General features: G+C 44.3%; 1 protein-coding gene across 3 annotated transcripts in view; it reads left to right on the top strand.

The window, feature by feature from the left end:
* The window catches only part of LOC125639841 (rap1 GTPase-GDP dissociation stimulator 1-like), a 53,763-nt gene that overhangs the window by 25,229 nt on the left and 14,580 nt on the right, over positions 1-13,954 (top strand). For all 3 annotated transcript variants that reach the window (XM_048857588.2, XM_048857587.2, XM_048857589.2), the window contains 4 exons: positions 1,395-1,520; positions 2,723-2,866; positions 5,904-6,035; positions 12,164-12,298. In XM_048857588.2, coding sequence (XP_048713545.2) covers positions 1,395-1,520; positions 2,723-2,866; positions 5,904-6,035; positions 12,164-12,298 — 537 coding nt within the window. The remainder of the gene's footprint in view (positions 1-1,394; positions 1,521-2,722; positions 2,867-5,903; positions 6,036-12,163; positions 12,299-13,954) is intronic.

Below are 13,954 nucleotides of genomic sequence, written 5' to 3'. Positions count from 1 at the left end.
TGTGTTGGTTTCATTTCTCATGCTACCACTGGCTTGTTCTTAGGCAGTGTTTCCACAAGTAGGGTTGGCCATAGTAGGCAAATGTTTGTCCTGCTATCAGGCAAAGTCACTGCATAGAGATTAGACACCTGTGGTTGGGATAAATGCAAGACTGTCTTTATTTCTTGTTACACAGGGGCTTATCTCCTTGCTATATGCCCCCTTGTGGCCAACCTAGATAGACTCTCTAACCGTTCATAACTAAACACCAGAACCTGTAGCAGTTGCTGACCAGCCACACACACAAATAATTAAGATTCAATACATGTCCTCCTAGCCTCTTCCCAGGGAAAATGAATGGGTTGTGTCCTTAGCTGGTGTAAACTGATGTAGCTCCGACTTCAGTGTATATGATAGTACTTTTTTTTTTAAAATGTATTGCAATTTAATTTCATTAAGTATCTTTTTTTCATGTATCTCATACAGGACCAGGGACACTAGGAATTTTTGATGCACCTTCTCTCTCTACCATTCATTTATGTCTTAATAAAATGGCTTGATTCTCTTCTCACTTACACTGGTTTAAAAATGGTGTAGCTCCATTGACTTAAAGGAGTTGCTCCTGATTCATACAAGCATTAGTGAGAGAAGAATCAGGTGTGAAGTCTCTCATTTCTCTTTCTATGGAAATTGTGTTATGATTGTGAGAACCCCAAATTTGGGGGTTTTTTTTGGGGGGGGGGGGGAGTCTCTAGCCCTCATGGTTGCTGATAAAAAAAAAAATCTTAAACCCTAAAGGCTCTCACAACAGAAGACAAAACTCAGTGGCTTTTTTTAAAATTCATGATTTTTAAGCCAATCTCATGATTTTTGAGGAAGGGCTGACTGTTTCTGAACTCAGAATGTTGGCAATACTGCATTCTGGACATATTCTATTTCAGCCATGTCCTTTATACATTTTTTCTTAAGTTGTTAAATCTTCTATATTTCATGGCATTATGGCACAGATATGTTAAGCTTTTGAAAGAGCTTGTGTGGAAAGTTTGACTGCCCATCCTGAACAAATTGGTTAGATTCTTGCTGGGATACTTTTTTGCAGAGAAAATGTTCTGGTAAAGTGGTACATGCTGTCATACCACAAGACCAATTCATCACTGGTATAAAGCCATTAAATGCAATGGAGTTAGGACAGCAATTGATTTGACTATTATTAAAAAGGCATAGCCACTGGAATGACAACTGGATTAGAAAGCAGAAGAAAAATGAGGCAGATTGAGGGGATTTAAAGGGAAAAAACAATGATTAGATGTTACGTGTATTAAACGAATTAGCAAGGCAACTAGATTCAAAGTAGCATCCAGTCATTTCTCTCTAGGAGTTTTTTTAAAACATACAAAATCATATTATCCACACAGAGATAGCTAAAGAAGCTCTAAGCAAGACAAAGGTTGCTGAACATCTAGTGAAGCAGCTGAGAAGGGCAGAGAATCATCAGAGAATAGAAACCATCATTGAGGTTCTACAGATGCTAGCGGAGAACGGTAAGGGGTCTCTTATCTTGATGACTAGGCTCCTTAGTATGGAGGATACTAGCATAGTGGCTACAACGAACACTCCAGGGTTTTCAGTGGAATTCCATTACTGGAGGCAAGGTCATAAGCCCTCCTCATAGAAACAATGGGTGAAATCCTGGCCAGATTGAGGTCAATGGAAAAATTCCTGAATAAAATATATGGTGAGGGAATGGTATGAAATGAACCATTTGATAATTTTGTGTATGATACACACAGCCTCCATACTGTATGAGAATGCAGAAGATTACTGGGACCTTAGAAAATTTACTGGGAACTGATCTTAAAAGATACTTTATAATGGGTATAAATGGAGATAAAGAGCCCCTTTACTAAAATCAATCAGCCATGGCTGACTAACGAGGCCAGTCTACTTCAGTGAATCAAATGATAGTTAATGCTAAATCAACAATTTCATGAAAATGGTATTTCCATGAATATATTTCTAGCACAATACTTTTGTGTATTTATTTATAATTAAAGAGATCGTACATCTGGGTTTCACAGGGACAGTCCCGTCTTCAGATGATGTCTAAGGAACTTCTTTGGGATGCCTGAAATGGCCCAGTTTTTCATTTCCTCCATCACAATATTTGTGGGGTTTTATTTAGGTTTGTTCAAGACATTGCTATATCACACAATTTGTTCAGGGTTTATCAGCAACAAGTCTAGTGGAATGAGTGGTCAAACAGCATTCCCCACACTGGAGTGAAGAGTAATAGCTAGAGATGTTATCAAAGCTGTTTGTTTTGTTCAAACTCAATATTAACACCACTGGAGAAATATAGCCATGGTGCTGCCAAGTTGCAACTTGGCAACACCAATACACCAATACACCTGTTAGTATTTTGCAGTTCTTACTTTATAAGAAGGGTGATATCTTTTATGTGACAAAAGATCTGGAATTTAATTTTTAAAAGCACAAAACATTATAAATTGCAATAGAAATTCCCCAGTTGCCTCCTCCCCACCACCCATGCAAAAAATTACAATGATCTATCTAAAAGGTGTATTCCAATGGCAACATCCCTGTTTCTGAACAAGAGTCCCACAAATTACTGCACCTGGAAACATCTAAAATTTATTGGGGATTTAGCCTCCTTGCATTCATTTTTTTTATGCAGTGACCCAAAGAGAAGCCATTAATATGCATGTTCTCCTGACCTCTGCAGATGCTTTGAAAGTGCAAATGGTAGAGGCAGGTGTGCATGAGGCACTGTCAGAGATCCTGCTGAGGCTCCAGGGCAGTTCGCAAGCAGAAGATATGTGCAGTGTGAAGGCTGCATCAGATCTCATTGTGTCTCTGCTCCTTGGAGGTAAGATGCATGGAGAAGCAGCAGAAAGCCCCATTAGCAGCAGGGATTGCCATATGCTCCTGTGCTTTTATTTCCTTTCTTCAGACACATCTGCAGCCTGTTTCAAGATTCCTTGGGGGAATTCTCCTCAACAGCCATTCTTTTCTCCCCCACTTACACTATGATTGTAATGCTCATGTTGCCATAATTTTCCTCCAAGCATATACACATTTTGCCTCAGGCATTTAATGCCACTATGCCTGCTCCTATTGCATTTCTAGCCTCTGCCTAGAACAGTGTACTGCCTTCTTAATTGTGGCTGTGTGTCAGTCCAGTCCATCTAGAGCTGGGTTTCTCCAACTTTCTGATAACCTGGCTCCTCTGGGTAGCCACTGAAATATGCAAGCCTCCCCAAAAGAAAGGAAAGCTCAGATATAGGACCAGATATACTTCTTGAGTTAACCTCAATTTTAAAGGACCAGATCCTTAGCTGCTGTAAACCAGTGTCACTCCACAATCTGGCCCATAATGTGAAGAGAGGGACTAAGAATACTAGTGTTATAGCACAGACAGTGCCTACATAAGTCTCTACAGACTAAGCTCTGCAGCTGAATAATGAAGGTCTATATGACCACCCTCTGTCTGCCCCCTTTCTCATGGAGGCATTTCACAGTACAGGGGGTCCTTTCAAGTAAACTGGCTTCTGACATAGCAATCTCAGACTGGTGTTCTCAATTTTTTTCCCTTCAATACACCTTAACTCATTCAGTACATTTAAATACCCATTTAAATATATTCATTGCATACATTCTTCATTCATTCTTCAAAAATGGAGCAAGTGTTTGAGCCATCTGGATTAATGAAGGAAGGAAACATAAGAATTTAAAATTACTTAGTATTACATGTTTCTATGTACTGAAAATGGAGAACACGGACCTTCTAAAAACAAAAAAAAAAAGTCCTTGTGGCACCTTAGAGACTAACAAATTTATTTGAGCATAAGCTTTCATGGCTTGGGAGACACGCCAGTCCTTGCTTACAGACAGCCCCCAACCTGAAGCAAATACTCACCAGCAACTAGACAACAAGAAACTCCAACCCAGGAACCAAACCCTGCTACAAACCCCATTGCCTACTCTGTCCACATATCTATTCAAGGGACACCATCATAGGACCTAATCACATCAGCCATACCATCAGGGGCTTGTTCACCTGCACATCTACCAATGTGATATGCCATCATGTGCCAGCAATGCCCCTTTGTCATATACATTGGCCAAACCAGACAGTCCCTACGCAAAAGAATAAATGGACACAAATCTGACATCAGGAATCATAACATTCAAAAACCAGTAGGAGAACACTTCAATCTCTCTGGTCACTCAACAGACCTAAAAGTGGCAATTCTTCAACAGAAAACTGACAAAAACAGACTCCAATGTGAAGCTGCAGAACTGTAATTTGCAAACTGGATACCATCAGATTAGGCCTGAATCGATACTGGGAGTGGTTGGGGAAATTAAGTTTACGTTTTGTAATGACCCAATACTAATTTCTCCCTACTGTTACTCTCACCTTCTTGTGAGCTGTCTGTAATGGGTCACTCTTACCACTTCAAAAGAGATTTTTCCTCCCTTGGTATCCTGCTGTTAATTGATTTATCTCGTTAGACTGACCTCACACTTGGTAAAGCAACCCCCATCTTTTCATATATTTATACCTGTTCCTGTATTTTTTCACTCCATGCATCTGCTGAAGTGGTTTCTAACCCACGAAAGCTTATGCCCAAGTAAATTTGTTCGTCTCTAAGGTGCCATAAGGACTCCTCATTATTTTTGCTGATACAGATTAACATGGCTACCACTCTGAAAACTGACCTTTCAGAGTATACATTTTGCTGCCCCAGACCTTTCATTTCCTCAGTCACACCGCTGCACTGTGAGAAGGGACAGAGTACAGCAGCAGGTTTTGAAAACTGAGCATAAAATGCCATAGAAGGCATCTGAGATGCTGCTTTTGACGTGTGAGACTCATAGAATCTATGCTCAGCCATCGGGTATAGCAGAAAAATGTTAGCTATCTCTGCTGATCTTAATTGTAATTTGGTTCAGATGGCTTTGTATGGGTGACAGTTTTGCAGCATTTGGGGCTACATGAATTAAAGAATTGCACATAATTATGCATTTACATTGCATCCTTTGCCAAAATCTCAAGGTAACTTACAATTTAATTAAACTTAAAGGTCAAAGCTGTGGCAAACATTTGAGTTAAACACTGTAGTATATTCGGATTTCAGTATAAAGAGCTAGTTCTAGATTACTAATCACAAATCTGTGGCTTTCATTCTTAAGATTGCGTTTAGCCTATGCAGATCTCAATGAGTAACATACTGACACTGAACACTTGGAAACACAGGAGATACATACTGTTCCCTCAATCCCCACTTGTAAATCCTAGATTTCCATGCATTGATTATGGGTACGTATACACCCACACCCCCCACACACCCACCCTTTTACATGATCTAGCCTTTATCTGAGCTGTGATCACCTTGCCACTTAAGATTCCATCCTGCAAGGTACTGATTTCATGAGAAGATGAAGGCACTTAGCACTCTGCAGGACAGATTTATACAGGCATCAGTTCAGCAGAGTGAACAGCTCTGTTCCTCCAAATCGTCATATACAACTGCTATTGTATTATGCCTCTACTTGGGAGAAACCTGCTAGCAGACTACCACAAGACTGAATAACTTCACATCTTCTGAAGGAGATGGTCCTTTCATGCAAGACTGGAGCATATAGCTAAAAGTAGTATGGGGAACCTTGCATAAGGCTACTAGCCATATATTGAGTGCATGGATTAGTGTAAGACATCTAGAATGATCAACTTTATAGCCTTCACTTCACAGAATCACAGCTTCCTGCCAATTCTGATGTTCTGTTAGAGGAAACAATAGTCTACAAACTTCTGAAACCTTGAGCAGTACGATTCCATAATAGATGCAAAGTAGAGCTTAGATGTATTTTTAGGCTTCTCTTCATTTATTGTACCACAGATGAATCCATGCAGAAGATGTTTGCTAATGGCTGTGGCATTATCTACCAGAAGGTTGGTACCTGGCTTGCATCCAATCACCCCCAGCTGCAGCTGACAGGAGCACTGGCTGTTGCCAACTTTGCCAGGAATGGTAAGATTGCTTATTCATTACCCATCAAAGTGACCAAGATAGCTAGTATTGTTTGTTTCTTATTAGAGAGTGCAATACTATTAGATTTCATGGCTCTCTCTCTCTCTCACACACACACACACTTTTGTTTTCCTATATTATGGTGGTGTGTATCTTAATTATGGATGCTAATCATTTTAAGGTCATTATGTGGGCAAGTCTCCAGCCTCACTCCTACTCGGTTAATATAGCTCCTGTTCTAAAGCAGCCTCCACTAGTCCAGTCCTGAACCCCTCCACCCCCACAAATGTCAAAGCACCTCAGTCCTGACCTGCAGTTTCATTTGCTGACTCTCTTCAATCAATGGAAATGAACTATGCAAATGAATGGGAGGGAGGAAGTGCTGACTGACTGAATTACCTCTGCTGTCACAATGCTCCTCAGCCTGCAGCACCAAATGGACCCTGTGAGGAAAACAGGCTTTTCTAGAGTTCCACTTTTCCAATTGTCACCAAAACTGATAGACTTCTTCCCACTAATAGCTGGAACTTTCCCTGAAACTAGAAATGAAACAGGAGTAGTCTTGGAAAGTTATTGCAAAATGCCATTGAGTGGACTATTAGGCCTCATTTCACTCAGTCACTTGCTGTTACTAGAGGGTTGAACACTTTGCTTCTGTTAGTCAAGGTCATTACACATACTAGACCAGAGGTTGGCAACCTACGGCACGCATGCCAAAGATGGCATGTGAGCCGATTTTTGATGGCATGCTGCTGCCTGCTGGGTCCCCGCCGCAGGCCCCACTCAGCCTGCTGCCGAAACCAGGCCGAGACCCCAGCAGGCAGCAGTATCCCATTTAAAAATCCTTCCTGCCCCGACCCGCTCTTCTCTGCCCCCTGCGCCCCCTCCCTGGGGGAGCACGGTGAAGAAGCTTGGTCTGCAGCTGCTGCTGCAGGGCAGGCAAGCTCCCCCCTCCCCTGCCTCTTCCCGAGCATGCTGGGTTCCTGCCCCTCCTCCTCCTCCCTCCCTGCCACCGATCCACTGATGGCCCTTGTGAGGAGGGGGAGAAGTGGAGCCGCAGTGAGCTCACCGCTCCGGCAAGGAGGCGGAGAAGAGGTGGGGATGAGGCCTTGGGGAAGAGGGGTGGAATCAGGGCATATCCCCTCCGGGCATATCCCCTCCAGCCCCCTGCCATGAGCTACTCTGGGCAGGGGGCTGGGAGCACCCCAACCACTCTTGCCCACACCCCTCCACCCCCCCACACAGCCCTCTGCCCTGACCCCTGCACCCTCCTCACAGCCCCCCCCACACTCCATGCCCTGACTCTTGCACCCCCCACATTCCTACCCCCACCCTGAGCCCTGAACAGGAGCTCCTGCACCTCCCTCCCCACATTCCCACCTGCACCCCTCACACCAAATGGGAGCTGCCCAGGTAAGCACTCCACACCCAAACCTCCTGCCCCAACCCTGAGCCCCCTCCCTCATTGTAGCTCCTGGCCAGACCCTGCCCCAACCTGCTCCTTCACCCCCAGCCCTGTGCTCAGTGCACTCCCACCCTCAGCTCAGTGCAGAGAGAGAGGAAGAGAATGGGCTAGAACCAGGGGAGAAGGTAGGTACCCACTCTGTAGGCAGGGCCAGGATCCCAGACTGGCAGCGGGCTGAGCGGGGCTGGCAGCCAGGACCCTGGCTGGCAGGAGCCGGCGGATGGAACCCCAGACCAGCAGTGGCCTGAGTGGCAGTGGGGTGAGCTGCTCAGCCCACTGCCAGTCTGGGGTCCTGGCCACCGGCCCCGCTCAGCCCACTGCCAGCCTAGGTGAATGGAACCACAGGCCGGCAACAGGCTGAGAGGGCCGACGGTGTAAGATCAGCATTTTAATTTAATTTTAAATGAAGCTTCTTAAACATTTTGAAAACCTTGTTTACTTTACAATAGTTTAGTTATATAGACCTCGAGAGAGACCTTCTAAAAACATTAAGTGAATAAATGAAGACCCAGCACACCACTTCTGAAAGGTTGCCGACCCCTGTACTAGAGGCTCCAGGCAACCCTCCCCTCCCGCTCTTATTTTAGGGACTCCATGCATTCCACCCACTCTCTCCTCCCCTGCCAGGGGTTCTGGGTGCCCCCTATTCCCCTGATGCCAGGGGCTGTATGTGTACCCTGCTTCCCCTTCATTCTGATGTAGGATAAAACTTCCAAAATCACCAAATGACACAGGTTCCTAAGTGTATAAATTCCATTTCCAAAAGACACTTATGTGCTCTGGAACATTTTACCCACAGTCATTTCAGAAGAAAAATTGAGTGGCTTGAAATTAGGGATGAAATTTCAAGGGAGACCATTTTGTCACACTAAGTACCCTCAGTGTAAAGAAAGCAACAGTGATTGCTAAGGACCATAAGCAGAGGTACATAAAGAAGTGGCATTGCCTATAGGAGAGGAAATGAACTGCACTTACATTCAAAGGACATGGTTGAGAGGCATCATTAACAAATGACATAGCCTCATCCCTAACTCTTTCTGTTCTCACACACACATACACACACACAGAGGCTTGAGTTCTTCATTGCATTTCACCTAGCAGTGAACATTGTACATGATTGCTCACTGGAAATGTCCTCTATGCCTTTAAAAAACTTGTTAACTGATTTAATACGTTTGACTGAATGACTTTTTTATTCCTTGACCCCCTCTGCCATCCCCTCCACCCCCAACATTAGACATTCTGGGTAGAAGAATAAGAATAATCCCTATCTGGCCTCAGTCTGTGCTGCTGATGTATGCACAGCCTTTAATCTAAGTAAATAAACCCTGTGGCTATTTGATTGCAGTGCTAAGGGACCTCTGATGAGGCAGTGAAAAGATGACCGCTTTTGCAGCTGAGAAAATAACAGTTCCTAGCCAGTTTTAACTGTGAGCCATTAAATTGAAGGTGCATGCAAGACTTACACCATACAGGTAAAAATCCACAGAAAAAAAGCCTCTTGGGAGCTTTGCAACAGTCAAAGAAAGATGGCCACTAAAGGAATTGTGGCTGTTTGCATATTACTAGAGGAGGAAGGGTATTCTCATTTCTCTCTCTAGCTTGTATATTTTTTTTTTTTTAAAAGTGCAGTGGAAGTGAGACACTTTCAAGTCTATACTGAAATAATTAAAAAACCTCACACTACATATTTTACCTGTAACATTCTGTCAAACAAAATCCTTAACTTCTTTCCAGAAAGAATACATGGCTACCCAGAGACTTGTGAATTTTCTCAGGCCTCTGATCTCAAAATACCCAGGATCTTGCAGGGGAGCATCTCCGAGAAATCACAGACAAAATGTCACCATTAAAAGCTACATTCATGAATGGAAATTAAAAGATTTTTCTTGAATAAAATTCGCAAAATCGCAAGGAATGTTGGTTTTCACACAAGTACACTTTTAAACGTCACACGTATTTGACAAGTTTCAACTGAGATATGTAACAAAGGAAAAACCATAGTTTAGCTGAAATGCAATGGTGGTAATGATGCTAGAGACACGCACATCGAAAAGAACCTTGCATCCCTCAGCACAGATCAGGAAGAGATAGACATTGCACTGGAAAAGGCATTGAACAATCCTATAGTTTAGAAGAAGTTAAATAAGGTCAATCAGTTGCAGGGAGAGAAATTCTGAAGAAAAAAAATCAGTTGAAATAATTTTGTTGACTGTATAATGGATTTAAACTAGGGGTGGGCAAACTATGGCCCAGGGGCCACCTCCAGCTGGTTTAAACCGACCCTCGAGCTCCTGTTGGGGAGCATGGTCTGGGGCTTGCCCTGCTGCTGCACTCCAGCTGGGGAGCGGGATCCGCAGTCGTGCCGTGCGTGTATGCCAAGGCTCCTGGAAGCAGCGGCATATCCCCCCGCCAGCTCCTATGCTTAGGGGCAGCCAGGGGGCTGTGTGCACTGCCCCCACCTCAAGTGCCACCCCCGCAATGCCCATTGGCCTGGAACTGCGGCTAATAGGAGCTGCAGGGGCGGTACCGGAGGACAGGGCAGCATGCAAAGCCTGGCCACATCTCCATATAGGAGCTGGAGTGGGGACATGCCACTGTTTCAGGTAAACGCCACCCAGAGCCTGCACCCCTGACCCCCTCTCATGCCCCAGCCCCAATCCCCCTCCCACCCTCTGAACCTCTTGGTCCCAGCTTGGAGCACCCTCCTAGATCCCAAATCCCTCATCCCTAGCCTGACTCCAGAGCCTGCACCTCCAGGTGGAGCCTTTCCCCTCCCCATGCACCTCAACCCCCAGCCCCAGCCCAGAGCCTCCTCCCGCACCCTGAACTCCTCATTTCTGCCCCCACCCCAGAGCCCACACCCCCAGCCAGAGCCCTCACTACCTCCTGCACCCCAACTCCAATTTCATGAACATTCATGGCCCGCCATGCAATTTTCATACCAAGATGTGGCCCTCAGGCCAAAAAGTTTGCCCACCCCTGATTTAAGCCCTCTTTTAGAGCCAGATCCTCATCTGGTATAGCTCCATTGAAGTGACTGGAACTTCACAGATTTATACCAGCCTGTGGTATGCAGTACTCAGTTTTCTTTCCTATATTTTACCAGAGTTTACATTAAGAGGGGGTAGGGGTAGGAAGCATTGCCCTGACTATAGCAAAGTTCAACTAATACCAGAAATGACTTTTTTCCTCTGGGCCAATAATTATACTAGCAAAAATTTGTTCTTTAGCAGTATAGGCACCCTACTGCACCAAAGGGCATATAACTCAACACTTTCTTGGGGAAGGATTTCCTGGACACACAGGAATTAAGGGAAGACGGGGATTAAGAAAAATTAGAACAAGAAGGACCTAAAGGAAAGTTTCCCTGAGAGCACAACTTCATATGTCTCTTCTGTAGGAGGCTGCAGCAGCTCTGATGACAAAGGGTTCTTAGAAATAAAAGGTATATGTAGCAGGGTTTCAGGCCAAAGGGGGGTTAGGGTAGGGGACATGAGCCTGCCCTACTCCATGGGGTCCCAACCCAGAGCCATGTGGAACCAGCCTTCCTGGTTTCAGGTTCTCATATCGTCAAATGTATTCCCTGGGCCACTGCCTACCCTTGGCTCCAAATCCTGTAGTCCCTCAAAGGGTAGCGGCTTCCTGTCTCCCTCATCCTACATGGTCAGCCAGGGTGCCACAGTGGATTCAGCATCTTTGGCCCCTTCAGGCTGGGACTCTGGCAGGAGTCTGTAGCACACATCTGCTCTCCTCCTCAGTCAGCCCAGAGTGAGCTGAGCTACTTCCTTTTATATGCTCCCTCCACCGGGAGCATGCCAAGCAAGGGCAAGGGGGCATGGCCTCCCAGGCGCAAAGTGTGTGGTTAACCCTTGCTGGGACAGTGCATAGTTGGTACACCCCATCACAGTGTAATATACAGAAAACAAAGGCATAAGAGTTTCAAGATAAGTACATCACTAAGGAGGGTATTTGGAGAAAGTGCAATACAAAGCAGGGATTTCTTGGGACTGATTATTTTGCTCTGACTCTCACCAGTGTTAAACAGGTAACTCATTAAGTCAATGGGAATTTCACCAGTGTAATAAATGCAAGATCAGAATTTACCGAAGAGGCTAAAGTAACTATGGACCCAATTCTCTTCTCACACCTGTTAATCAGCAGTAATTCTACTGAAGTTGGTGGAGTTATAGCAGTGTAAAATCAGTGTGAGATCAGAATCACACTTGATGGGCTAGATCCTCAGTGCTCCTAAGATCTCTTGGTGCCTCTAAAGTGGCACTGAATGACATTAAAGCTGCCCTAATGAGGAAGCAAAGGATTCTACCATCATGGAATTGGGGCTTGTTGGAGGGTAAACTGGGGCCTACAGACAGCGAGTCCAAAGCCCTAGCAGACCATTTTAGCTGGCATAAGTTAACTTGTGCTGGAAGCAAGCTCAGGGCAGGTGTAAAGGTAGCTTAAGGTCACCTTTGCTGAGCATGAGGGCAAGTTCTGTGCAGCTAAGGATTGCCATTGCTCTTGCTAAAGCATGATCCCTGTTGAACCACAAAAAATCCAGGCCAATAGTTCCTGGCGTTCCCCAGTGGAACACTGCTGGGCATAACAACTATCGCTGTGTCTCATCTCTCCTCCTGAATGTTTTTTTCCCCTCTTTCTTAAGACGGCAACTGTGTACGGATGGTGCAGCTGGGAGTGGTACTTCAGCTTTTGGACCTTTTAGAGCAACATGTGGAGAATGGGGACGTTTCTGTTCAACATGCTGCACTCAGTGCCCTTCGAAACCTTGCTATCCCAGGTACAGAGCGGGTAGACAATCTCCTATTCATAAACAACTGGTGCCCATGGAGGGACAGGTCAATACCTAGTGTAGATCCACTGAAGTCACAGATTCTGGTGCATTTTCAGATTCTGACAGGTACCTGAGCTTTTTTTCCTGCAAAATAACTCATGCATGTGACTAACTCACTAGGACTACTCATGTATTTGATAGCTGCTTTCAACTACCTGAGAGGTAGTTCCAGAGAGGATGGTTCTAGACTATTCTCAGTGGTGGAAGAGGACGGGACAAGGAGTAATGGTCTCAAGTTGCAGTGGGGGAGGTTCAGGTTGGATATTAGGAAAAACTTTTTCACTAGGAGGGTGGTGAAACACTGGAATGCGTTGCCTAGGGAGGTGGTGGAATCTCCTTCCTTAGACGTTTTTAAGGTCAGGCTTGACAAAGCCCTGGCTGGGATGATTTAATTGGGTATGGGTCCTGCTTTTGAGCAGGGGGTTGGACTAGATGACCTCCTGAGGTCCCTTCCAACCCTGATATTCTATGATTCTATGTGCAGAAAGTTAAGGAGCTTCGAATTATCCACGGGGATCTTATTAGTCACCACTGAAATGGCTTAACATATAGTCGCACAAACACTATATAACAGGACAGGAAATGAAGAACAGTAGATACACTTTAAGCAGCGTAGGGAGCAGGAAGGAATTATATCACATTATATCTTCAAGGGATTTTACAAAACCGCTCCTCTCCTTCTTTGAAACCAATACTAATTTAGAATGAGTTAAAATTTGACCTATATGTTGCAGTGTAGAGTTTCTGCTCTTGGGATCATTAATAAATAAATCAGGACATTGGTTCTACACCTCATCTCATGTCCAACGCAGCTCTGCTGTCCGGGAGTGCAATTGAGAGCAGGAATTAATTTGTCTGAACACTTCTAACAGTACAGTGCCACCCAAAATGATGGTGGGGCACTGATTTAGCACTGGCTCAGAGGAAAGAGTGCCAACTACAGAGCCACCAATACTCTACTCTTATCTGCAGCAACAGGGTGTTCTTGGAGGTCCCCTCTTCAATACTAAACTGACCAGGTTGTTTAACTTGTCTGAGCACAAAATGCTGACTTTATATGATAAAAATGTCCAAGACTTTGTCAAAATAAATCAAAATTAATGCCATGGAATATATTTGTATCCTTCTATTGATTACTTGCTAGATCTTGTGCCTCTTCTCCACTGCCTCCTTTTAATATTTGGTAAATGGTTTCTCTCTGAAGAAAATATGAGTTTCATTTCAGAAGTTCATTTATTTCTCTCAATACTCATGTTTAAAGTTAGGTACCCTGGTGAACAGCATGAGGCCTGTATGTTGATCAAACTAGAGTGATAAAGTTGGCCATAATATGTGTGTGTGTGTATGTGTGTATTTTTGTGGGGGTTTTTTAATGCAATGTACTTCATAGCACAGGCCCGGTCAATTGTTCTAAACTGGTGATATTCATTTGAAAGGTGAAGAGGATAAATTTTCTAAAATTTCCTAATGTAACATCTTGCATAAACCAGTGCATGCATATATATATATTTAGTGTGTGTGTGTGTGTGTGTGGACACGTTAGTCGACACAGCCCAACATACAGGTGTTTCTTGGTGCTAAAAGTGTACAACAATTTTTATG

Source organism: Caretta caretta, chromosome 7 (genome assembly GCF_965140235.1).
Source record: "Caretta caretta isolate rCarCar2 chromosome 7, rCarCar1.hap1, whole genome shotgun sequence".
Classification (NCBI taxonomy): Eukaryota; Metazoa; Chordata; order Testudines; family Cheloniidae; genus Caretta; species Caretta caretta.
The sequence above is the reverse complement of the archived record's forward strand: the minus strand, read 5'-3'. Positions and strand labels throughout refer to the sequence as shown.